This window comes from Topomyia yanbarensis, chromosome 2 (genome assembly GCF_030247195.1).
Source record: "Topomyia yanbarensis strain Yona2022 chromosome 2, ASM3024719v1, whole genome shotgun sequence".
NCBI classification, from domain to species: Eukaryota; Metazoa; Arthropoda; class Insecta; order Diptera; family Culicidae; genus Topomyia; species Topomyia yanbarensis.
The window spans coordinates 420,403,730-420,430,567 of NC_080671.1; the positions used below are offsets into that span (position 1 = coordinate 420,403,730).

Below are 26,838 nucleotides of genomic sequence, written 5' to 3' on the forward strand. Positions count from 1 at the left end.
CAATTATAGTTACTGGAATTCATAACTCAATTCCAACGACCCCAAAAGTGCACTTTACTGACCTTCTCGCTACCGAGTATTATAAAACCGGTCACTCAGAAACCAATTTCCTTCCGTGCCATGAAAAACGGACGTCCGGTGTCCGGCTCAACCGCAACTTCAACGGCAAAACCCCGTTCTCCGAGTGGATTCCTTTGGACAAGAGTAGCTAGCCCCCCATTACTGTGAGACGTTTGAAGATCAAAGCGTGTGGAAAATTGGACATTCCGGAACGGTTATGATAATGGTGCAGGGAGTGAACCGAAAACGAGTGCATATAAAATGCTTTGCTCTTTCGGAATGTTGGCAATTTGAATTGCTTCACAGACGATGTGGTGTGGGACAGCTGGACAATAGCTTCGAGCGTTATGCCATGTGATGATACGGTTTATGGAATTGTTTTCGCATTCCTGTGTTTGGCTACTTCGGGGGAAATTGTATAAGAATTTGCCGATGGATAGACGAATAATGTAACATTAGCCAAGACAAGGTCAATGGAATTGAATGTCAAGTGAGGTATGTCGTTGCTGTTGTGCTCTCTTATGGCAAACGCCATTCTGGGGTAAACTGAGTTAGATATGTCATGATATTAAATTTTAAAATGGCTACAAAGTGGCGTTTCCACGGATCACATTATGCAACCAATTTGAATCGGCTTTTTCATACAAACACACAATATAATAAACCATTCGTTTCGTGATACGCAATGTCCCCCATAATTTTTAAATTCAATAAGTAATCAATAGCAAAGACTGCATGGACGAAAGCAATAAACTGAGAGAAAGTGAACTAGATTGTCCCCCCCAGTAACAACATGCGATGAAGCTAATAAATCTCCAATGAAATTCTAATCTCTAATTTTTATTTTTCGCGAAATATCAAATCTGGTACACAAGATCCTATGAATAATCAATAGAATTAGATTCATTTAATTTTATTTACACATTGTAAACATTAAAAGATCGACGGTTCAGGTAAGCTAGCGCACTGAGCCGTGGTAAATAAATGAAATAAAAAACTACAAGGGGCAGCCCTATGGGGAAATCAAATTTTAGACAATATAATCACATTTCATGTATAGTTTCTAATTATATTTTGCCATTATTGTAACTTTCCTAAAGTACGCATACAAATGTAGCAAATGCAGTGGTCTCAATCATATATCGGAACTATAAATATACAAGAATCAAAAACAGTTTTATATATGGACTTAGATGGGTTTTTGCAACGGTTTTTTTGAATGGCAGTGTATTCATTCATAAATAGGCTTTGTAGTTGTACCAATTAGCAGAATCAAAATAGGATGGGCTGAGTGGAAATGAATCAATGAGTTGATAAATAATAAACTTTCGTTGTGCTTTCCATCGATCCGCGTAAATTTGTTACTAAGAAAGTTTTCGTCTTTGCACAACGAAAGCACAGATTGCTATTATGCAGGTTACGCATGCAACTGCTAACAATTTAGTAATAGATTAGATATACCTACCAACACATTCGCCTCAAACATTGAACCCAAGCGCACAAAGCAAAATGAGTCAACGCTGATAATGACGGGTAGAGCGAAAGAGATAATTAGTACCACGACACTATGTTAACCGTGTTTGCAAATGGAGCTCGAATATACAAACGTTTTTGTGTACGAATAATTGTGTTCGAGATTGTACATAAAAGTGTGCTGCAAACGAGCACAACACAAAAGAAAGCATAGTGTTTGTACGGACAAGCTCAGTCGCGTGTTGGACGGCTCTGGGTAGTGTACTTCCACAGCCAGTGTAACGGACTTCTAACTGGTTGTGAAAACACACAGCGCAGTGATCTGCTCCACCTGCCGTTCAACAGGCAACTGAGCTTGTCCGGCCAAATCCGTTCTTTACATAGTCGATGATGACGTCATTCATAGAAGCGTAGTGCGCTAGGTACACGGATCTGTCGTGCCGGACTTGGGAAGCGTTATCCTCGGTGTGTAAATGCGCAATATTTTGACTAGATTGCACATTATTTAAATTTTTAATGCCATGATATCAAAAAATCTTTGGGTTTATCTATTGGAATCCTTTCTTAGAATTATTTCGGGGCGATGTGCAAAAAATTTGAAATTTATCGTGAGATGGCTGAACTATGTGCATTTAAAATTGGACCCCTTTTCGTTACGTACCTTTTTTTAGACTTTGCAAGGAGCACCCCCATATTGAAAACAAAGACGTAGTCCTTCGTCAAAATGTTTGAAAGATTTTTTCTTTATGAGCAATAATAAGGGTAATTTGATTTTACCAGGTCTGGCAGTAAGTTATTGGTTGGGTTTGTCGCTTTCCCAGCACTCGAGATCTGTTAAGAACATTGGGAGAAATTCTATTTAGTGTGATATCTTCAATCCACACTCAGGCGAATGACTGCCTCATTATTTAAAATCAACCGCTATAGTGTAGTTTGTATTCACACAATTCCAATTCACAAGTAATCAAAAATCTAAAATGTGTTGCTTTGCCCGCCTTTTTCTACGGATTTTGCAATTAACACGTTTTCTGCATTTATTCGAAACCCGCTTGAATGCAAAGAACTAAGAAGAGGGATCTGGCTGTACTTCAACAATCGGGATATTTCTGGAACTGACTTGACGAGTAGGCGCCAAATGTCGATGTCTGAGATCATTTTGAAACCAAGATGGCGTTTGAGTAAATTTCTCAATAATCTCAACAATGTGAGAATTTTTGAAATAGCGGTGATGAATAGATGCGGGATGTCTCTCCTGGAAGCCGTATTATTCAGAATGACGACTTCTGATTTAGTGAAAATCTCTTTATCCTTCATAATATAACGAAAGCCCGATTTTATCAATAACCGTTTTTGTAAGCCCCCGATTCTGTCAGCTTTTTTATTCGATTTCGTCAGCCTCATTTAGAAAACCATCTGATTGGCTCCAGCAGACGAACCAAGTCAAATTAGAGTAAATCCTTGCATGAGCATATTCTTCTTATCCTATAAATGCAAAATATGCAAAAGGAAAAATATCATTTTGATCAAATTTTACAAAACATTCTATATTCTATATTATCAGAGTTATATAGAATTTTGCTAAGCAGGAGGTCGGCATTTTGTATTTCAAAATGGCCTGAGATATTGAAGCCCGCTCCGAAAATATGCTTATCCTAGAATTCGCCAACTCGATTTTAATAAAGGCGTCAATCTTCGGTATTTGGCGTCTACTAGTCAAACCCGTTCCGGAAAAAAACCCACATTGATTGGGTTTTAGAGAAATCCGCTGAATAGGAAGCCGCCATCTTGGTTTTCATAAAAGCCTCAGACATCTATATTTCCACTAAACCGAAAGTCGCCATCTTGGTTTTCAAAATGACGTTAGACATTGATATTTGGTATCTATTTGTCAAACCCGTTTTTAAAATACCCATATTGAATGGATTTTATAGAATGCCGCTAAATCAGTCAGACATAGAAATTTCTTCTTATAGACAAAGTAGAATTAAAACACTTTGTGCATGAAAAGCACATACACACACCTCGAAAACTGAAGCGACAAAGCAGTTTTTTAAAACGTCGCTATCTGAAAATAATCACTAGGCGAGTATTCCAGGAATAGAATTCACGTGTAAAACTCGGTTATCATATTGTACACTCGAATGAATCTACACCAATCATGCTTGTTTGTTTTCAACTACTTAAAACAACGGTGAAGATACTTAGCCTTCTTTCTGATTCTGCTAGTACAGTGGTTTTCAACCGGGGGTGAATTCACCCCCAGGGGTGAATTAGACTAATGTAGGGGATGAATTAAACGGGGTAAATTTTAACTTGGTACTTTTACATTCCTGTAGGAAGCCTGTGAATATTGGTTCAGTGAGTCAAGAATAAAAATGCTGCCTGAGAGAGTACAGGAACAGAGTTCAAGTTGAAATACTATGGCGTTCATTCAATTGAAAATATTTTTTTTCTTTTCTGATAGGGTGGTTAGGAATTTTCAGCAAAAAGGGTACATGATACGGATCAATATTCGGAAAGGGGTACATGGAACGAAAAAGGTTGAGAACCACGGTGCTAGTACGAAGCAATCAACAAAAAACAGTAATTTTAATCTAGTTTGTTTCAAAATCAAAACAAACTGTTACTTTGAGTCTTGTCGTGGTGAATTATTGAGATGAGTAGTAAGAAAGTGGGGCTCTGGTCAAATACGGTGGCGATTGACTTCCGACGAATTTTGCGCCAACTCGAACAAAAGTTGGCAGCACCCTCTCAGAACCCTACACTGAAAAACATCGATTTCAAAAACTTAAAGTCGATTTACAAAAAAAACCATCTTTGATCTGGATCAATTTTTTTCCAATATAGGTAATTATGTTTCCTATCAAGCGTCAAAAATTCAAGTTGGGCGCTTTCAAGGATAAAAAGTTATTTAAAAAAAACTTTTCCTTGCACAAACATAATTTTTTTCAGTGTATTTTTATCGATAGCTAAACCAATGAAAGTCATAATCATCAATTCAATTTCTCAACATGCAAAAAGTATCAGTAACGAATTTGGTATTCGTTTGGCATATTACCCTGGTTACCTGTACCTTACCTGCATCAATACTCATTTTACCAAATAATAGTACTATAAAACTAAGGCCTTAAAACAGTCTAGTAACAAAAGTTATGAAGAGCAGTTCTAGTAAAATTATCATTACGGATCAATTATATAAATCAAAGTTAAGCAGTATCAAGTGCTGTGCAAAGATAAACAATCCGAAGTGTAATCGTAATAATTTACATTCGGAAGTCGCCATCTTCGATTTCAGCATGGCGTCAGACATAAATTTCTGGCACCTACTCGTCAAGACCATTCTGAAAATACCTAGTCAGTCTAGATTCTAGACTGTGAACTCTGGACTCTAGATTCTGGACACCGGCAGGGTGTCGACTCATTTCTGAAAATGAAATTCCCTGATTTTCCAGGTTTATCCAGACCTTTTTAAAAAAAATTCAGAGTGCTCAAACAAATCAAATTAAATTCACATTTTTCAATGTCTATCGTTTGAGCTTACACCATTTTTGCATTTTTAGTTAGTTTTAAACCTTTTATATCTTACATTTCAATTAAACTACTTTTGGTCTTTTAACTGCCATGTAATTTAAATATTTCCAAATCTAAACAAGTTTTATCCTCTAGAATTTTAAATAAAAATATGTTTTCTAGAGGCCTGATTGTGACGAATCTTGGATCAATGCATTGCATACTCATCTTGGTGCTTATGGGAATCACAGACCAACAGACATAACACTCGAAAACAATGCTTCGCATAATATAACGGTTATTTTAAATATAGTTGGGGCTGTGGTCGTACTTGCGATAAGGCCGCCTCTGGCATATGCACAAGTAAGCTGAGGATAGACCACTAGTGAAAAATTGTTACCAGGCCCGAGGGATGACCGACAAGCAAATGAGTGTATGGGACCGTGTATAAAAGGAGGAGCTAGTGTTCTGGAAAAATTAGCGGATTGACATTTTAGGAATGAATTTCCTCATAGTGTTATGTATTTTAGTCTGTGTGGAAATTGTGATAAGTCTGGGATCTTCCGTTAACCTTCTGGCAGTCGCGCTGGTGCACTGAGTGCGCGCTGCTTTGAAAAGCTAGCAAATTGTCTTTGGGCAACTGCGGCTGCTCATTCAGTGGGCCATATGCGCGGCACCGTTTTAACATACTCTATCATATTCCAAATACCCTTGAAGGTGGTCGTAACCCATTCTTACGTCAATTTTCAATGTAAAGTTTGTTCGCGACAAAATATGGAAACCTAAAAACACATAGATCTTTTGATGTATTCAACCAAAAATGAAATATTTTTCACAAATATGGACGCATGTCTTTTTTATCTAAAAATACATAATTCGTTGACATGTTAAATGCGCTTTCAAAAATGGGTAGAACGAAATGCGTATTAAAAATAATATGTGCGGTCCAAACGGAAATCAAAAGATATCTCATTGGAATAGTTCTAAAAAGCTTGGCTAATCGGCAAGCTCTGTTCACACTGTTTCCAAAACGTCTAATACTCGATTGCCATCAGCTACATATAAAAGAAATGCAAAATACAATCTTAAGAAACGACTAAATGGATTCGATAGTGAGACAAACATTCTGTTCGTACACTAATAAAATAATAATAAAATAAAAACGTCAAATGTGTTTGTGCATAATTCGAAGCATCATCAAGGAACGAAGTCATTGAAGGTATTGATTATTTCGAATTATAGTGATAGGCAGAATATGAGGGCTGAACTCTTCTTCGAAAATGTAACGTGGATATTCTACCAATGTTTCCTGTGTGGCAATTGATTACAAAACTTGGACGTAGAAGACTTCAACCAAGTTTCATGATATGTAACGAAATGAAGTATTAAAGTAATTCTGAACGATAGAGAAGTCTAAGTTTCTCAAGAAATAATTGGTTAAGCAGGTCTTCTGCAACAGTGGGTGAACCAGTAAAAACTTCATACCAACAGGAAGGTATCGCAGAATATGTACTAAGAAGATTGTTTACAGAAACGGTTTAATCACTTCTGTGCAGTAATAATCCGCTTTTTATGTTCTGGTTAGATTTGGATTCTTCTTTTTAACTTTCCGGAAGTGATGCTAGTGCATTGAGTGCACGCTGCTCTGAAAATCTAGCGAAATCGTCTGAGCGCACCAGCGGCTGCTTGTTCAGTGGGCCATTTGCGCGACTTCCGGAGGGTTAATAATGATTGCGTTTTTGATACAAAATCATCCAGCACTTTTTCACAACTTTGAAATAGGGACATAATTCAAGAAAATGGAATGGAATGGAAACCGGTTTTTGATAAGTTTACTTGTGATTTGAGACAAATAGTTTTTTAGTCTCTCATTTGCCTGCCATTTCCCACCAATTCGTCATTTCAGAAATTAAGTACCTTCTAAACTGCCGTTGAGATCGTATTCGTCCCATGTTCTATGAGATTCCCTCTATGCATAAGACAATTATGCGTTGAACGGCAGTGAAAAGGTCAGTTGGAAATTCCATCTTGGAATATAATAAATACAAACAAATAAATAAATAAAGCGATTTTTAATGCAATCTGGCAATAGCAGCACGTTGTGAGATGAGTGAAGCTTCGCCGGCCCAACTTTAAAAAAATCAATTTGTTTATAATAATTGCAGATTTCATAAGTTATATAACAAAAAATATTATTTATGTTTTTTTTTCGGTAAGCTCATACAAAAACAACTTTATGTAAATAATTTTTTTTTCCATGCATCAAATACTTTCCAAGTTATCAGTGATTGAAAAATGTTCCCTTTTATAAACATCAAAAGTTAAAAATCTAATAACTTGATTAAAGTATCATATTCAGCCAAAACAAAAAAATACGTGCCAATTATTTTTAGCTAAAGAATGTAAGAAAAAAAATCGAAGGAATTCAAATTTTGGTTGTAAATCTGACGGGGAATGACCCATACAACCATTGTTGTGAGAAGTTGTAATTATGAGATGGATCAAATATTGTTATTCTCCCTAGTATAAAATGTGTTGAGGGGAGTAAGTGCGTTCAACTGAATATTTGAGCCAATACTTTCTAGTCGCATTTATAAAAAAATATTAACACCAGGTCGAAATTTTTCCCTGATTTGATTACAAATTCCCTGAAAATTCCAGGGTTTTCCAGGTCAAATAGAATTCCCTGAAATTCCCTGATTTTCCAGGTTTTTTCCAGGAATCGCCACCCTGCCGGGTTCTGACCTCGATATTCTGTGCCATGGACTCTGGACTCTGAACTATGTTCTCTGGGGTCTTGATTCTGAACTCTGGAATCTGCACTCGGGACTCTGGATTTTAGATTCTTGACTCTCTTCTCGGGCCTCTGGATTATGAGTTCTTGCCTCTGGACCATGGACAATAAACTTTGGATTCTGGACTCTTCACTCTCATCGCTGGATGATGGACTCTTGGCGTTGGCCTCGACTTTCTGTAGTGTGCACTCTGGACCCTGAACCATGGGCTCTGGTATCTGGGGTTTTGATCCTTCACTTTGGAATTTGAACTTTAGGCTCTGCACTCGGGTCTCTGGATTCTGGACTGTGGGCTCTCTCGTCGGGACTCTGGGCTCTGGACACTGGACCCAATATTCCCGACTCTCTTCTCTGCACTCTGAATTCTGGACTCTACATTCTCCGGATTCTGAGCTCTCGCCTCGAGATTCTGTGCTATGGACTCTGGACTGGAGACTGTGGTCTCTGAGCTATAGGCTCTGGGCCTTTATTCTGGACTTTGGACTCTGAACTGTGGACTCCAAATCGTGGACTATGTACTCTGCATCCCGGACTCTGGATTCTGGACTCCGGACTCTGGGCTCTCTCCTCGGGACTCTGCGTCGCTGGGCTATGGAATCTGAACTCTGGATTCTGGACTCTAAACTCTGGTCTCATTATTTTGGGTTAGGGGCTCTGGACTTTGGGCTCTGGATTATGTGCTGAGGACTATGGGCTCAGTATTTTGGGATAAGAATTTCACACTCTGGTTTCTGGGCTCTGGACTCTGGGTTTTGGACTCTGGGCTGTGATATCTTAGCTCTGAACTCTGGGCTCTGAACTCTGCGTTCTGGACTCTGAGCTCTACACTCGGAACTCTGGATTCTGGACTCTGAGCTCTGTTTTCGTATCTCTGGGTTCTGGTCGCTGCGCTATGAACTCTGGACTCTGCGTTCTAGACACTGAACTCTGGATTCTGGACTCTAGACTCGCCTCAGTATTTTGGGTTAAGGACTCGCGACTCTGGACTCTGGTCTCTCTCTCCTCAAGACTCTGGACTCTGGGCTATGGAAACTGGTGTCCGGATTCTCTTCTCGGGATTCTGAGTTCTCGTCTCTGGACCCTGAATAAAATTAAACTGAAAAAAAGTTCTGTTTGAACAAGGAAGTTTTTTTCAAATAACTTTTTTCCTTGAAAGTGCCCAACTTTTTTGAATTTTTGACAGTAAGTAGGGAACATATTAACCTATCTTGAAACAAAATTTCATCCAAATCAATTATGGGTTTTTTTTGTAAATCGACTTTAAATATTTTAAATCGATTTTTTTTTTCAGTGTAGGAGTCGTTGAACAATATTTTTATTCAAAAATTTGACTAATTTTGTGTAAATCAATCTTACAACTTTTTTGTAGGATTTGTCATTTGTAGACTATAGCCATTTAAAAAAAATGGTAAAAAAAGTTTGACCCTTTTCAAAAGACAGTCTAGATCATCTTTGGAAAAACAAAATGTACAAAATCTTCATGTCCAGAAAGTTTCATCAAAATCTGGAAGAGAGTTTCCAACTCTGAATACGATTTAGCGCGAAATTCGTCTTCCGGTTTTTTTCATAAAAGACCGAGTATTCGCAATGTGGAAGACTTATGAAGAGTGAAAATGGAGTTTAGGTTTACAAAAGTTGCCTTTATCCAATGCCATCATGTTAGGCTTACAGCATTGATAATGATCTAATTGACGCAAACCAAAGGATTCACTTTACATGTCAACCTAAAATACGTGGTTTTGTATGGATGTATAAAAATTAATTTATCTATCTACATATCTATCTATCCATCTATCTATTTATCTATCTATATCTATATTATATTTTATATTTTATATCTGATATATATTTAAAAGTCAATGTGTATATGTATATGATTTTTGGACTCCCAAATGGCTTAACCGATTGCCGTAAAAATTTATACATATGATTCGTTTGTTCTGGAACGTGCCCGCCAGATGGCGCTTCGGAACAAATTGTGTTTTCCTTCTATTTCGTTGAAAGTCGCAGCAACGCGCGATAGGTATTAGCTATTTGTTTATATGGCTGATGAGAAAATCGAGGTATGGCTACATGGTCTGGCACTTGCTATACGGTCATTAAAAATTTCATGTTGTAATAAGGAGCAATTGAATCCGTTACAGAGTATATTTAGAGAAACTGCTTCCCAGTTATTTCTAATAGGTATTTTCGCCGTGAGAATGTGGTTGGGCCAATCCATTTCTTCCTACCTGGACCTATCATACATGTTGGGAACTGACCGCTTACCTTCCTGGGTCTTCGATAGCGGTGATAGCAGTGGTGCAGCCAGGTCCAACATCGACCGTTGATTAGGTGGTGAAGGGGTAATGTTCCGAGGGGGACCAAATCCAAAATTGGCGGACCGTTGATTAGGACCAACTGGTGGAAGCTTGTTCGGTAATGACCAATATCAGGTCAAGCTCACTCACGCACAAAAACTCGCGGGTTAGGCTAAACACATTTTAGTGACACACTTTTATTCGACCGACAATGAACGACATGCAAATTGTACTTAACTTCTATATTTTACTTAATCCTAAAACACGTTAAAATCTTGCGGGTCTGTTGCCCGTGCTTGGTGGTGACCTAATTTCTACTGCTATCCCGATCATATTTAGATAGCTGGGAAAGCGATGATCGAGAGGCCTAGGTTCGGCTGACGGTATGTGAGAGATGATGGGATCTCACTCTCTTATCGCCCGTTATCAGTTCGGCATTTTCAGTGATGATAGTGGTTGTAGTCATATCGCAATTACGTTGGCTCTCCATCGTAGGTAGATTGTACCTTCACCAGTGCATAGGCCGGACCGGTACCTTGGTGCTCTCGACGGTGATGTGATCACGATTGGTTTTGCTGCTGACCAGGGATGTAGTGTAGGGTGGATCATTGTTAGTCGCAAACAATACATAATACATGGCGTTACCGTTACACAGATACTTCTTGGCCCACATTAAAGACATATTAATACGAGTCACCTCTGTAATAAGACAGAGCATTGCGAAAAACCATGCTCAGAAATCGCTAAGAAAAATTGTGTCAACGATTACATCCAGTACCAGACAATCAGTCAGCTCCATCAGAGAGGAAACTGATGCCATCGAAGATGGATTCACGTTCGTGGCACGAGTATTAGAACAGCATTAACGATGACAACATGAAAGTGTATAATACCAAGAGAGGAATGAATGATTCGCAAGACACAGTTGACAAGAAAACGCTCAAGTTGGATATTTGAAAAACGCTGCAAGAAAGTCCAGACAGAAAACAGATTCCACGATTCACAATCGAGATAAATCGGACACACCCAGCTCAACTCATCAGTGGTGCAGATTCGAGGGAGGGCCACCCAAGCGCATGTTCCATTTAAAAGACCTGATTTCATTTCGTAAATCTGTTCGAACTATCCGTCTGATTACTAGTATCCAAAGTTAATCATTGCTAGCGAAAGATTCTTTCCCTAGTCTAAATGATCGAAACTCTACGGCCAAAAAATAACCCTCTCCAGACGATTGAATTATTGGAAAGTATTTAAATCGATTAAAATTTAATGCTTCAACAATCCGTCTTAGAATAAAGTCGATCCCATCCGCTTATCCATGCTAGACAATTTGCGAATGGTGATATTATCACATCACAGGGGCGAGTAAATAACATTTCATCAAGTCCCGGCAAATCTATCGAATCCAAACCCGATGGAAAAACGATTTCCAATCAACAACCTCGTCGTCACCATGTAATCTTCCTCGTCAGCCGCACAGTCTCTGCTCATTTGCCGGAAACGCAGGAGGATTACGGCATGATAATCGAGAACGAATTGCCTTTTCGCAACGAACGGAAACGAACAAAAAGCAATTTTAATCAAGAGCTTCGTCATGATGAAAGGGGCAATCAGCTGGAAGATATCGGCAATATTGTATTAAATTTAGTTGAAAGGATAAAGAGAACCGCCTGCCTGCCTGCCTGCCTGTCTGTCAGAGACTGTCTGTGTTCGGGTGGAGGCAAAAACGGATTCCTTCTTGCCCTGACCCCGGCCCCCGGGGTGGGCTATAGTGACTGTGGGTAAGGGGTGGAAGGTTGGAAGCGAAACTCTATCATGTCAGGTGCTCATTCGGAAATGAAGAATCTGGTAGAGTGCAGCAAAATGAAGCAATCACCGGTAGTGATGGAGAAGCTGGTTATTTTCTGTAAATCCAATGAGTTACTCCGCATCAGGGGGGTGGGGGCTGATTGCATTGCGGGAACGGACTGTTAGTAGGTGTGTTTAATTTACGAATAGTTTAATTTGGACCATTGATTCTTTTATAATTTGCAGTTACAGTTTCTGTTCTTGACTCATTCATACTTCTGATCTTTTAACATTCTTTACTTATTTTCATTTGTTTTTCTTATGCTATTCGTTTTCTCTCATAGTCTTTATACTTTGCTTTCATATCATTTTCCATTTTATTTTATTTCCATTTTTCAATTTCACTATTATAATTTTTCGTTTCTATCCGATTTGTTCTTCAGGTTTTTATACCCTTTAAATTTCTTTTTGTACTTTCATCTTTTTACTCTTGAGAAAAGTAATGGCATACTTTTTTGTTTCCAATTTTTGCCATTGCCTTTGCCTTTGCCTTTGCCTTTGCCTTTGCCTTTGCCTTTGCCTTTGCCTTTGCCTTTGCCTTTGCCTTTGCCTTTGCCTTTGCCTTTGCCTTTGCCTTTGCCTTTGCCTTTGCCTTTGCCTTTGCCTTTGCCTTTGCCTTTGCCTTTGCCTTTGCCTTTGCCTTTGCCTTTGCCTTTGCCTTTGCCTTTGCCTTTGCCTTTGCCTTTGCCTTTGCCTTTGCCTTTGCCTTTGCCTTTGCCTTTGCCTTTGCCTTTGCCTTTGCCTTTGCCTTTGCCTTTGCCTTTGCCTTTGCCTTTGCCTTTGCCTTTACCTTTACCTTTGCCTTTGCCTTTGTCTTTGCCTTTGACCCAGAGCTGCATTGTGGATCGAATCAGAAATTGAATAGGAATTCCGACAGATGTCCGCCAGAACTCCTGATCAATTTGAACAATCGATTCCGACCGACCTTTGTTCAAAACCGGCTATGTCTGAATACAGTTTTAAGATACACCAGTAGGTGACGCCAGGGCATTGGATAGGATTGTTTAGTAACCGGGCATAATGATGGGGGTGATCATAACCAACGGTGAAACATTTACATTTTTTTGATAAATAGCAGAAGCGATTTCCAATAGATTCTCAAAACATTTTTTAGTAAAACTTAGTGTAATATTTTTTCAGGTTTTTGCAGATATTTAAATATTTTTTCGTACTGAGTTTCAAACATTTACAAACAAATTAGATTGATCCTTAACGCAAACTTCAGCGATCATAGAACTTCTTATCTTGCGGGACATCACGCAGAAGTAGAAGTTTGTTTAGAAACACAAATAGTGTTTTGGAGCTTGCGTTAATCCGGCGCAAGCCTAATTCTGTCACTAAGTTAGAGTCGGATTTTGATGAGACGAAGTCGAAACGGAAATTCCAACATTTACCGTGTTATACTACACACGCATTGAAACAGTTCCTCCAGGCATTCTCACCAATCAAGCACGCCAAAAAATCTCAGTGAAACCCAACGTCAAGTTTAATTCCAATTCCTTAAAAATACTGATGACTTATATCCCCATCGAGCCTAATCCAGTTCCTACAGTTCGTCCTTCGCGGCCAGGTGCGACGAATGATGATGTGCCTTCAGTTCGCGCCAAAAAGCGGATCGTTCTTCGAGCAGTCCACTCTCGACCGCTAGCAGTGGTTCCCGTTCCGGATGCATACTGCCAATTCGCAGGTACGTCAGCGGAAAACCGGCCGTAGAGGGCCACCTGGGAAGCGTTGCGTTCTCCGACGGGGTAGGATTTCCAGTACGTGCAAAATTTACCCACAGTTTGGTGAGCACTCGGCGAATTTCTAGCTCTTCGGGCGTTGGAATGGAAGTTACGAAGAGATCCTTCGCTATCGGGAACAGGAACTGGAGATCTTCGGCGTGGCAAACACCTGGTGATCGATAAAGATAAAATATTCAGTCTATTTAATTACAATATTGCTGCACTTTCATAAAGAATACCATAATATTTATCGTGACCACCCTCGAATATTTCTGTAAAACTGGCTGCCGTACGCTGAGCGAACAGGTACACAAATGTGGGACCGATTGCAGTTTTTCGTTGCGGGCTAGCCTCCAATCGAATGTGTAAGTATTCGTCCATTCCGGCCAGGAACCAGGCATCCGTGTAGAGCTTTGATTAAAAATGGAACAAAATGTATAATAGTGAATATCGGAACAAAAACAATCCAGCTCTAGTAACAATTGTAGTTTTATAATATGATTGTAGTCGCTTTGAAAACTTTTTTGATTTTTTTAGATTATAACTAGGAATCTTATCACAGCATACAAAAAAAAAAGTTTGTAAACAAGCGTTCTGCATATTCAGCACAGAAAAAGAAAACTTACGTTGGTTAGGTTCTGTTCCGTTTCCTTAATTAGTTTTTGGTTGTTAAAGTAAAATTGGTTGATCGCGCTAGTAATTTCCCGCTGCCGGGACTTGTCATGGTGGTCGTAGTTCAAAGAAACGGGCAACGCCCGATCCCAGTTCTCATTCAGACTGGCTCGGAGCTCAGGCAGGTTGATGAGAGCTAAGAATACAGAAGAGAAATGACGAATTTGGTATTAGAATGGAACGATACAATATGATTCGTGACATCCAGTTCATTGAAATTTTTTTTTGTTTCTATTACAGTAATGTTTCGATTATATCACGGTTGCTCTGTATTTTAGCGTGATATATTTGAAGCGTGATATATTCAAAACAAAACAAAAGATTACATTCAAGCATTAATCCATGTATTTCTATAAACAAAAAGTAATAAAAAGTTAAAGTTATTCAAAAAGAATAAATCATAGTAGGGTAATGAGCCTATTTTTGCCATGTTTCTATTGTCATACTACCCATTTGAAGCCATCTTTATTCAACGCATTGAATCAAATGGTATGGCATCAGCGGATAATTTTTCCCCACACAGCTTTACTTCACGTATCCCGTACCGTTTCTTAAAATTGTTGAATCACCCAAAACTAAACTTGGAGCAATCTGGCACTTTAAGATTTTGGGCAAATATCTTGATTATTAAAAACAATGTATTCGAAGGGACTACGATTCAGTTTTCGTTGTTTCAACATCCATGTAAATAGTCCCATATCCAATCGCTGATTTTGTCCTTCCAAAAGAAAAGTATTCACATCCATTCAAGAGAAAATGCATATCTCGGAATACCCACCATATCACCACTATTTTGTTTTGCTCATTATTTTGTTAGATTTTCCTGCAGATAACTAACAATTAAGCGAATGAAAAATAAGTCGTTTTTTTACCCAGTACACCAGACACCCTCTTAAGAGCATGTTCAGGAGTGTTTCAGTTCTAGATTCAGAATTTTGACAATTCTATAATATAAAACTGAAACTAGAACTTGCTCTCCCCAGCAGCAGTTTTAGCGGATGTTCTATTCAATTTAAAATTCATGGCTCGCCATACCTTCAGCGTTACTGCATTCAAATTTATTTTCCCCAGCCCATCGGGTCTAAGTGTCTGTGCTGAAAACTTTGCAGTTCTAAACATGTTTTAAAATCAGCAACAAATAGAACGGCGTCGTATAACAGTTTTAAATTTTAAAACAAAACTGTTCGACATTATAAAACAAAACGCTCTGCTGGGGGTGTGAATGTTTCAGTTCCAGTTCTACTTTGAAACTCCTATACAAAATAAAACGATCCTGAACATGCCCTAAGGACACGGCGAAGAATTTAAAACAAAAATTGGAATCAGCCGAAAGATATTTCGGCAATCCTAGTCATTGCAACAACGCTTAAAGTTTCGCGCCCCGCCCTCCGTCCAAGATGAACAGCACTATAACATTGCTTCTGCTGCTTGTACATCTAAAAAAATTCAGATGCATTCTTAAGAATCTATTTTTTAAGATAAAAGAATAAAAAATAACTTAACTTTTTGACCGACCTCATCATGTATAAACCCTTAACGAAATAGTGCGAAACCCAATAATAGGCTCATTACCCTACATATAAATAAGCAAATCAATTGTAAAAATATCTTAAAAGTACCAGGACACAATATGTAGCTTAATTGGATCACAACGTAGGGTGCCTTGTCCGTTTTTCAAAAAGCGTGATATAATCGAGACAAAACCGTGATATAATCGAGGGTGATATAAACGATTATTGATATAAACGTATAGTGATATAATCGAAACATTACTGTATAGAGGTTTGAATCTTAGGGTCGAACACTTCGTTTTTCGGGGAAGAAACATTTCTCACTATATATGCGGGATTGAGAGTCGAATCAAGGCGAGCTGCGTATAAGACAATTGACTTAAGTACGCTATGCTATCCTTCCTGGAACTATTTTTTTAAAGTTTGGAACTTCTCAATAAGTTTTCGTCATTTTTTTCCTGCTTTTTTTTTTTCTAATATCACTGTTTAAAGGTGTTGATGCAAAATTTCAAGAAAAATTTATTCTAAATTTAGCTTTTAAACGTAGGTACGACGAACAGTTGCGAAGACGGCTGAAAGTTTTGCCAGGAACGATGCGGAAAGTTTTTCAAAACAATCAACAACTTGTGTACCGGTTTGAGTCATGATCAAAGACTGCGAAGGAATGGTTGTCAGGTAGAAGGAGGACTTTGAGTTGTTGTTGAAAGGATAAACAAGTAGAGATGGTCGGGTTCGGGTTTTTGGACCCGTAACCCGGATCCGACTCGAACCGAACGGGTTTCGGGTCGGATTCGGGTTCTGTAAATTTAAACTTCCTGGGTTCGGGTCGGGTTTTCAAATTTGAATTTCTCGAGTTCGGGTAGGGTCTTAGTTTTTGGAATTTAAAACTTTCGGGTTCGGGTTTTCCAAATTTGGAATTTTCGGATTCGGGTTTTTAACCGATCATACCCAACCATTTCTTGACGCTGTTCACGTCTATTAGGGCATTGCAAAAAAAAAGTATTTTTAAATTCTCAAAGGCCCCCCTCTCATATTGTGACAAATGTCAAAGTAAGCTCAGCTGCCAAATTTCACATCATTTGGACAATTTTAGACCCCCGCCCACTTCGCTTGAAATTTTTTGAAATTGGTGCTATGGGAAAATATGGAGGAAAAATACATTAAATGCTATAAATTTTGAAGTAGCAATTAGAAAATTACAATTTATACCTCTTTTGAAAGGAAATAATCTTAGTATTTGGATGAATATATTTTTGTTTTTTGAAAAATACGGGAAAGTGGGGTACTGGATCATTTTGGCCCCAAAAACCCCTATTTTTAATGATTTTTCTGCTTCGTGATGCAAATCATACATATTTTGTAGTTTTTCTAATGTGAAAAAATCTCAGAAATCGAACGGAACCCTTTTGACCTTAGTCTTAATACGAGAAGTTGGAGTTATAGGGCTTTTTGTCATTCATATTAAATTTTATCATTTTCTCGAAAACATATCCGCTCGATTTCTGAGATTTTTTCACATTAGAAAAACTACAAAATATGTATGATTTGTATCACGGAGCAGAAACATCATTAAAAATAGGGGATTTTGGGGCCAAAATGATCCAGTACCCCACTTTCCCCTATTTTTCTAAAAAAAAATATCTCCATTCAAATACTAAGATTATTTCCTTTCAAAAGAGGTATAAATTGTAATTTTCTGATTGCTACTTCAAAAGTTATAGCATTTAATGTATTTTTCCTCCATATTTTCCCATAGCACCAATTTCAAAAAATTTCAAGCGAAGTGGGCGGGGGTCTAAAATTGTCCAAATGATGTGAAATTTGGCAGCTGAGCTTACTTTGACATTTGTCACAATATGAGAGGGGCTTCTAGAATTAAAAAAAACTACAAGGGCCCTATGGGGTTGCACGAACTGTAGACGTAGGACTATACTACTTAATGAAAATATTTATTTTCTTAGTACTTAGTGTGTGGAAAAAAACACCCGGACCGGTGAAGAAAAATCAAATTTTAGACAATATAATCATATCTCATGTATAGAACAAGCTTTCTAGTTGCTCTCAAACAGATCCTAAAAGTTCAAACACCCATGGATAACCCCAAGTTTGTAGATGTGTTTCGATGCCACAGGATTGTAAAATGGTTAATATTACGTCATGAAAATTCAATTCTACCGTGACATTTTTTTTTGCCTGCAAAATGCCCTGTGTGTATGCAAAGCTCATGATTTGTTGGGATATTAGCATTGATCGGAAAATGCTTTCCAACGCTGCGCATTGCATACATACAGGACATTTTGCAGGTCACCAGAATCTGTTCATTTTACCCACTCGCTATAAACATGTCTCATTTTTGGACATGTTTAGAAATCAAGAATCATGTTTGAAAAAATGTGTTTATGACGAAATATTTTTACCAGATATGTACAAAACATGTCCAACAAGAAACATAAGGTGATTGTGATATCTCAGTCACTTATTAGTTAGAAAATAATGACTTTGCTGTTCATTTTACCGCCAGTTCCCCTACCTACCAACACATTCGCACCAAACATTGAACCCAAGCGTACAATGCAAAATGAGTCAACGCTGATGATGATGGGTAGAGCGAAAGAGACAACTAGTACCACCACCACGACACTATTAGCGCATTTCAACAAAATTCAACGCGGCCATTCCCGATTGAAAGGAACGGCCGCGCTTAGCCCATCTGTCATAATATCGTGATTTTGCATAACGAAGGGCTGAATGATTTTGTTCCAAAAAACAGCCCTGCGTTATGCAACACTTTGTGCAGGTTGATTATACCAGTTGCAGGTGGGGCCAAATTCACCAAGTTCCGTAAAATTCCTTTTAAATTACAGAATTGATAAAATTGCTTAGATGAGCTAAACTAATTAATCAAATCCTGTTTTAAAAACTGTCCTTGCGTTTAAACCAAATTGGGAAGCTTATTACTACCACTACATTACTTAATTTCAAGCGAAAATAGCAAATACATGTGCTAGTTAAACCAAAAATTTACTGGCAACATTTCAGCGGCATTTAGGAAGCAGTTGGAGCGGTCGCCTGTTGGACGACACAGGGTAGCGTCCCTCCACAGCCAGGGATGCCATTATGCCAGATTTATCTGGCACAGCCAGAGTTTTTCGCAGCTTCCAGACAAAAAGACAAACCTCTCATTCTGCCAGATTTTTAAATTATAGAAGTGTTTGCACACACATTTTGGAAATTTGGGGCATATTTTCCCAAATTTAACATAAATCGATTGATAAGATTCGATGACTTTGAGGTCGCTGTGAAGTGACAGATTTTGGCAGACATTTTTAGTTGATCTGCCAGATATTCTTTGAAAAATAGTGGCAACGCTGTCCACAGCCAGTGTAACGGACTTCTAGCTCAGCTACACTCGCTGTGAAAAACACAGCGCAGTGATCTGCTTCGCCAGCCGTTCAACAGTGAACTGAGCGTGTCTGGCCAAGTCCGTTCTTTAAATAGTCGATGATGACGTCATTCATAGAAGCGTTGCGCGCTAGGTACACCAATCCGTCGTACAGGGCTTGGGAAGCGCTATCTTCTGTGTGTTAATGCGCGATATTTTGACAAGGTTGTATATTATTTAATTTTTTAATGCTATGATATCAAAAATCCTTGGGTTTATCTATTGGAATCTATTCTTAGAAGTATTTCGGGGCGATTTGTGCAAAAAATTTGAAAATTTATCGTGAGGTGGCCGAATTATATGCGTTTAAAATTGGACCACTTTTCGTTACATACCATTTTTGTAGAATTTGCAGAGTGCACCCCCATATCGAAAACAAAGACGTAGTCCTACGTCAAAAATTTTTTTGCAATGCCCTTACGTCTATACACAACACCGAGTCTCTTTTTGTAGTAATTTACTTTATTTCATGATACGAATAGATGACACATATAACCGTACCAAATTTTACCACCTTCGAATAACAAGAATTCGTCATATTTTCTGATGCTCAAATATTGTATTTGCCTTTCTCATATAGAAAGGTTATGCAATCACTCTAAAAATCGTCAACCTAATCCCGGCCCGGAGGGCCGAATGTCATATGCCATTCGACTCAGTTCGTCGAGAACGGAAAATGTCTGTGTGTATGTATGTGTGTATGTGCGTATGTGGAAAAAAATGTCACCTCTGTTTCTCAGAGATGGCTGGACCGATTTGCACAAACTTGGTCTCAAGGGGTGAAAGGTACAACCTTCTTATCGGCTGCTACTGAATTTTTTATTGATTGGACTTCCGGTTCCAGAGTTACGGGTTGAAGAGTGCGTCCACACAGCAAATTCCCATATAAACTGAAATGAAAAATGCTCAAAGGGAATGATGAAATGCATGAAACGTTAAGATTTGATGAAATCTCGAAAAAAAATTTTTTGACAAAAATTTAGTTTTTTTGACTATGGCACCTTTTTGCCTTTCTCATATAGAAAGATTATGCAATCACTCTAAAAATCGTCAACCTAATCCCGGTGATTTTTTTTTACTTATTTAGGCGTAGGTAGGAGTATCCAATGAGGGATTGCTACTTTAAAATTGAAACTAGTTAAAAATTTCTTAACAAGTTGAAAATTTTCGGCAGGGTCCGGACACCCCGGATCCTCTTCCTTGATCCGCCGTTGGTTTCAAGCGATGTTTCAGTGTCGACACATAGCATCTCAAGATCGTGGCTGTCGATACATTGTATGTACTATGTGCAAATCGTACTGAATACGTAATATTCATTTCCACCGATGTATTGAACATAACCAGCCATGGAATCGTAGTTTGGACAACTGAGAAAGGCACAATTGCACCACTAGGTGGATTGAAACAGGTTTTTACGTTATGAAAACAGGACCATGAACGAAAATATTTGTTTTTGTTTTGTGAACTTCAGTCACGGTTTCCGCCAAGTTATATCTAATTGGATTTTCAGTACGCGAATTAGTTCACAATTTTATGAACATCATTCATAGAACCGAAGGTTTACTCATGATATTTTTCATAGATGTAGGAACATTAGTTAACAAAACTAAAATATTCCGGTTATTTTCTTGTGAGCGATTTCACGAAATTCGGAATTTTATTCATGAATCCATTCAATCCCGTGAACTAATTCATTATCTCTAATATATTAGCCACGATACAATATCCGTACTCGTGAAATACAGTAAAGACCCGTTTTTATCAGCCCCTTGGCGAATTTTAAGCTGATAAAACAGGGACATTGATAAAATCGGGACATATATTTTTCTGTCTTTTTAATAAATCGAAGCTCTTAAAATATTCTTTTTTGATCCTTTGATATAGCCTAGCAACCATTTCTGATTATTTACTTTAAGTTCCCCTTAAGGGGGTCTGACAGTGCAAAACTTTAAAAAAAAAATATTTTTATTTTTGCATTTTTCGGATCTCTAAGATAAGAAATATATGCCCAAGAAAGGATTTTCTCTAATTCAACTTGGTTCGTCTGCTAGAGCCCATCAAACTACCAACTATCAATTTTCATATGAAGCTGATAAAATCCGGTAAAAAAGCTGATAAAATCGGGGGCTGATAAAATCGGGAGCTGATAAAATCGGTTGCTGATAAAATTGGGTCTCCACTGTAGTTCACAAAATCATCAAATATTATTGTAGTCGTGAACTGGTTCTTGATTCCTAATCATCAATCTCATTCAAAATGGTAAGGAAATTTTTAAGTGAACTCTTTCGCCAGATTTGGATTATTATTCGTGGAATCATTTTTGTACCATGCAGTTTTTCATGAAATATCCAGCTGCTAGCGACCAGTAATAGGAACGGGAAATAGATGTAAAAGTAATATTAGGACCTCGAACATCGTTATTCACTTAATAAGGTTCATTGTGATGTCCGGACAGAAAACGAAAACAGCGCTGAGAACCCCAAACAGTATGCGTAATACAGTTCACAGAATAAGATATCGCGAATCAGTCTCATTTTTATGATCCAGTTCATATTGTCACGTTATTCCGATTGAAAAACCGATGGTAACCATAAAATAATAGATCACGATAAGGCGAAGATAATTTATGAATAACATGATAAAACTGCTGATATCATGAACATTAGTTACATTACTCTTTGAAAGTAAGCTCTAAAGTAAAATATCATGATAACATGAATAGAAATTACGAAAATCGCGACTAAGATCCTGAAACCACGAACTTTTATCCAGGTATGCTGACAGACAAATCCGATTCATGAATAAAATAGCGCGGTAACGTGATGAGAAATCACAAGAATCGCGAATAAGCTCTTGAAATCATGAACAACGTTTGACTGTCGGCTGTGTATTCCCAAATCATGAACAAGAATCACAACAAAAACTAAACATGTGCAGCGAACAACAACAGTAACCTAACCAAACATTCTGATGTAACGCCATGTATATATTCGGGGCAAACTAATTTTTTGAAAACACAATTAGTTTTATGAATACGTAGTTGATTATTCATAATTTCAGTAACTTGGTCACGGTTTTCGTAAATCGTTCAGTTCCCGAAATCGTGACCTTTCCATGAATTTATGAACTATAGTCAAGATAGAAGTGACAGGCTTCTACTTACTTCGTTCTTATCAACCACTACATGTTAACCTTGTTTTCGTTAAGGTTGAGGTTAATACAAAACATTCCTACTAAGGAGCTGCCCATAATTCGTCACAATAATAATTAAAAACAAAATTATTTGTTCAATTCCCTTCTTCATATTATTTACTCTGCTCATTAGTCGTAATATAATCCGAAAATATTTGCCTCCCGAAAGAAAATATCTAGCCAATTTCTGCCAATCAAAGGCATAGATTCCAAATCAGAATGCATAACAATAAATAATATTAACCAAAACATTAGCCTCCCCCTCAATTTTGTGTTAAGTCACATTTACCACTACTAATTGTTGATTGCATTTACTTAATTGTTGTCCAAATAAATAAAAGTCCTGATTTTTACTCATTATAGTCACTACTGACCCACAATCAATCACCATTTTAACTATTTGGTTATTGATAGATACATTTGTTACCCATTAATTATTTAAATCGCTATACATACATCCTAAATTAACTGTATTATGTTCCTCGTCACTGTCATTATCTTTATACTTTTTACCATTTGTGTTCCTGAGCAAACCCCGCACTGGCATCTTGCACTGGCCTGCTAAGCCAAACCAAATGTTTTGATTCCGTCAGTTCTCATCAGCTTAACCCTCCGGAAGTCGCACTTATGGCCCACTGAACGAGCAGCCGCTGGTGCCCTAAGACGATTTCGCTAGATTTTCAGAGCAGCGTGCACTCAGTGCACTAGCGCTACTGCCGGAATGTTAAACTGAGCTTCTTTTCTTGCAGAACATCACGCTTGACTAGGGGTTTGCTCAGGAACACAAATTGTGTTTCCATAACTAAGTCGAGTCGTAAATCTCCATAACTAAGAATTGTATCCTGTATGGCTGTATATTGTTAAAAGTTCCGATCCCACAGAGTTTCGCTTGCAGCTTCACTGTCAAAACGAAATCTAGAGAAAATTTTCAATAGGACGTAAGTAACAAAGAGAGATTCTCTTTGGGGTCTTTCTCTTCTGTTCATTACTCGGCCATTTCAACATTTACTACTCTACTCTTTGCATAATATTCTAGTAAAAACCATCGGCTTTCGATATGTACTGGAAAATTAGTGCAAAGTGTTGTAATGACGTCGTAATAAACGAAAGAGAAAGTAAACAAAGAGAGGCTCTCAATGTTGCTTACGTCCTATTGAAAATTTTCTCTAGAAATCTTCCGCGGATTCGTTGCGTTGCTGAACCCTATGGCTGAATTTGTACCGTTGTACTAAGTTTGGCTCAGTTTTATCTAGCCTTTGCCTTAATTTGTTTATTATTTCAGTGTATCCTACTGTGGTTAACGTTCCATTTGGGAAAATCAATTTTACCTAATAGTAAACAGATGGCCCACATAAATTCATAAATTGAGATTTCCGCTGAACCTCGGAAACCTCATTATCCAAAATCGTATATTCCAAACGATCGGCCCAGTCGAAAAATGAAGAACCTTTCCGATACGGCTCGATGTTTGAGGCTCTGTGCCCATTATTATGGGCCAATATCTATAAAAAAAAATCAGTTTAATTTTAAATCAGCTGCTATTGCAGGCGCACGGCTTAAAGAAATGCTTAAAATGACTCACCCTTTGATGATTGAGGCCTTTGCGCAATAGTCGACAGATCTCGCTTTTATTTAATTTTAAATATTTACTCCTTTCCTTTTTCTTTACTTCATATTTATTCCTTTCTTCATCCATTTTACCTCCATTCTCTTTGAGATTGAATCTACAATCCGTAGCAAGATATGGCGAGAAGAATAAAAGAAATTAATGGAAAGTCTGCTAAAGGGTTTTTTAGTAAATATCCGACTTACTTTTTTAAAACTTATCCCATCTTCGTCGCCATCTATTAAGTATTAGGTGGGGTTCTCTTAAACTGTTACAAAATTCCACTCCAGGACATCATTTGAATAGTGGCACGAAGCTAGATCCGGCTAGAAGATCTTAGGGCCCTCGTGTTACTTCAACAGAGGAAGCAGACGCTTCTGTAAACACTCTTTGAGGTAGATCTCCCCGTTTACAGTCCCGGTAGTCACGAACGACGCTTTCCGTTTGTCACACAAGCAGATCGCATGCCAAATCATGTATTTATTGGTAAAATTTGAAAGTTTCTGCCTCCTTACCATCTCCGACACATCAATTTTGTGCTGGGCGGTGAACAACTGTAGCTCCGGAAGCTGCCGGAAGTCCGCCTCCACGTAAGTCTCATTATCCAGGATGAGACAATGAGGCTTCGTCAGCAGCTGGGTATACAGTTTCCGGGTCCGTGACTTTCCCACCGTATTTTGCAGTTCTTCACCTTCTTCACTTGGTGCTATGCAGTCCCTCCCAGTTCTTGGCTCTTCGAACAAAAGACTTGGACTTCCGCTTAAACGCTTTCACTACACGCTTGTGATCCTGATCACTAATAGAATAACCATTCTGACTGCATTTCTCCTTCCGTTCGATGCTTAGAGTTTGGTAGTAACGTTTAATCACACGAATCACCAAGCCGTGTGGTGTCCGGCGGGCTGAAATCTTTTTGCACTATTTCAGCCAAAAATAGAACCTCTGCGAACTGCTCCCATGTCGTAAGAGGCGACTAACAACATACTAGGAGTTCCTAGTTCGAGGTATTGCTTCGTACCGAAGACTTAAGGAGTTCATAGGTTGAGGTATTGCTCCGTACCGAAGATTTAACCTGGATGGACCTTAAGGTTTTACATCATAACCTTTATCCATTCTGTATTTAGTGGATCACTGACATATAGTCACCTTTTCTGATTCACTATTCTCGATTGTGTACCAACGTTTTAAGTTTCTTCTAGCGGTTGTATAATAGCCGTAAAGGACGAAATCTAATTCTATACTAAGTAACAGCATATATTAATATACCGGCTCTTCTGCGCCACGGTTTAACTTCCAAAGCTTTTTAAAAAAAAGTAAACTTTCATGTAGGAAATTTATTAAATTGGCCTAAGATGGAGCTGTCGAATTGCACAAAAAGTTTTTTTTATGTTGCAAGCGATCTGTAGATGTGTTAAATTAGGTATTTTTTATTAAATCTGGAACCGTCTACCAACAAATCTACATTTACGAATACCTCCAAAAGTGACTTCTTGAGGTCTCATGAAGGCCTGACACTAGCTTTATGATAATTTTGCTTTCCTAAACAGTCATGAAAATCACAATATTCCAGAATTTCACATTGTCAGAAAATGTAGGGCCATCGAAAGCTAAAACTTCGTAAAATCGCACTCCTGGTCCTTTCTTCAAAATCATCCAGTGCAGTACTCTACGTCACTCGTTCGAATTTGCACCGCTCATATGGTAGTCGGTATTTGCTAGTATTGCTCTTCTCCCATCCATTCTTCTTCTGGATCACCGAGGGATCCCCTGTCGTAGTGTTTATTATATTTGTTACGCATAATAAACATGTCGTTTGCAATTGGTATTTAACCCAATTATGGGAACGTGTCTGATAGGTAGAGTGGAGATGCTCAACTTGTCATTAACATTTCGCAGTGAATTTTTTCACATTCATTTGGGATATCTTTTATACATTTGTACGCTTTCTTTATACTGCAAACTTTGAAAATGATTATTGAAGTGTTAATAAGAAGCTCCCAATACTCCCGATGGCCGGCTGTTCGGAGTTCAAATTGTTCGTTTCGAATTCTCGGAAATTGATCGCGAGCGACTTCGTACATATTTCTTAGATCATATTGTCTATAGATGAATAGACCACTATCATATTCCACACGGCTTTATCCTTTCATAACGCCCCACGGAAGAATAGTTTTTAAAATGCGTATTTGAATGGATTCATATTTCTACAGGAGGTCGCACACCTGAAAACTTTGATCTAAAATGAAAAGACAAGGCGCGTGAGTACTTAGCTAAATCACAATATCTACCTGATTCATCTCCCTACCTACTAACACCAATCCTATCCTGTGACACTTGTGGATGATGCAGAGAATTCCTCGGTCATAATAGTCACAAGTGTTGAACTAACATTCCTTCCCATCCCAAAATTGACCTGCATGGGCGTGGCCATCTACGTTATTTATTGATCATACTATAATCTTAGTCTCTTTAGGTTGCACGTTGAGTATGATGAACTACTCCCAAGTATCATACAATTGGTTCAATAAGCTAAGCTAAGCTAATCGTTTAATCACTCGAATCACCGTTGACTGCCCGATTCCGAGTTGTTCTCCGAGGTGCCGATGAGAGAGTTGAGGATTTTCCAGGTGAATACGCAAAATCAATTCGCGACGTTGCTTTTTGGGTGACGCCATTTTTCCGATTTTCGAAAAACTGACAGCTAT

The 26,838-nt window shown here is 38.2% G+C and overlaps 1 protein-coding gene across 1 annotated transcript in view; it reads right to left on the reverse strand.

Annotated features, from left to right (window-relative positions):
• Positions 1-13,448: 13,448 nt before the first annotated feature.
• Positions 13,449-26,838, reverse strand: part of LOC131685230 (carboxylic ester hydrolase) — a 74,909-nt gene continuing 61,519 nt past the window's right edge. Inside the window, exons 4-6 of the mRNA XM_058968810.1 lie at positions 14,337-14,518; positions 13,950-14,121; positions 13,449-13,879 (exon numbers count right to left, since the gene is read on the reverse strand). Of these exons, the coding sequence (XP_058824793.1) occupies positions 13,533-13,879; positions 13,950-14,121; positions 14,337-14,518 (701 nt within the window). The 3' untranslated portion in view covers positions 13,449-13,532. The remainder of the gene's footprint in view (positions 13,880-13,949; positions 14,122-14,336; positions 14,519-26,838) is intronic.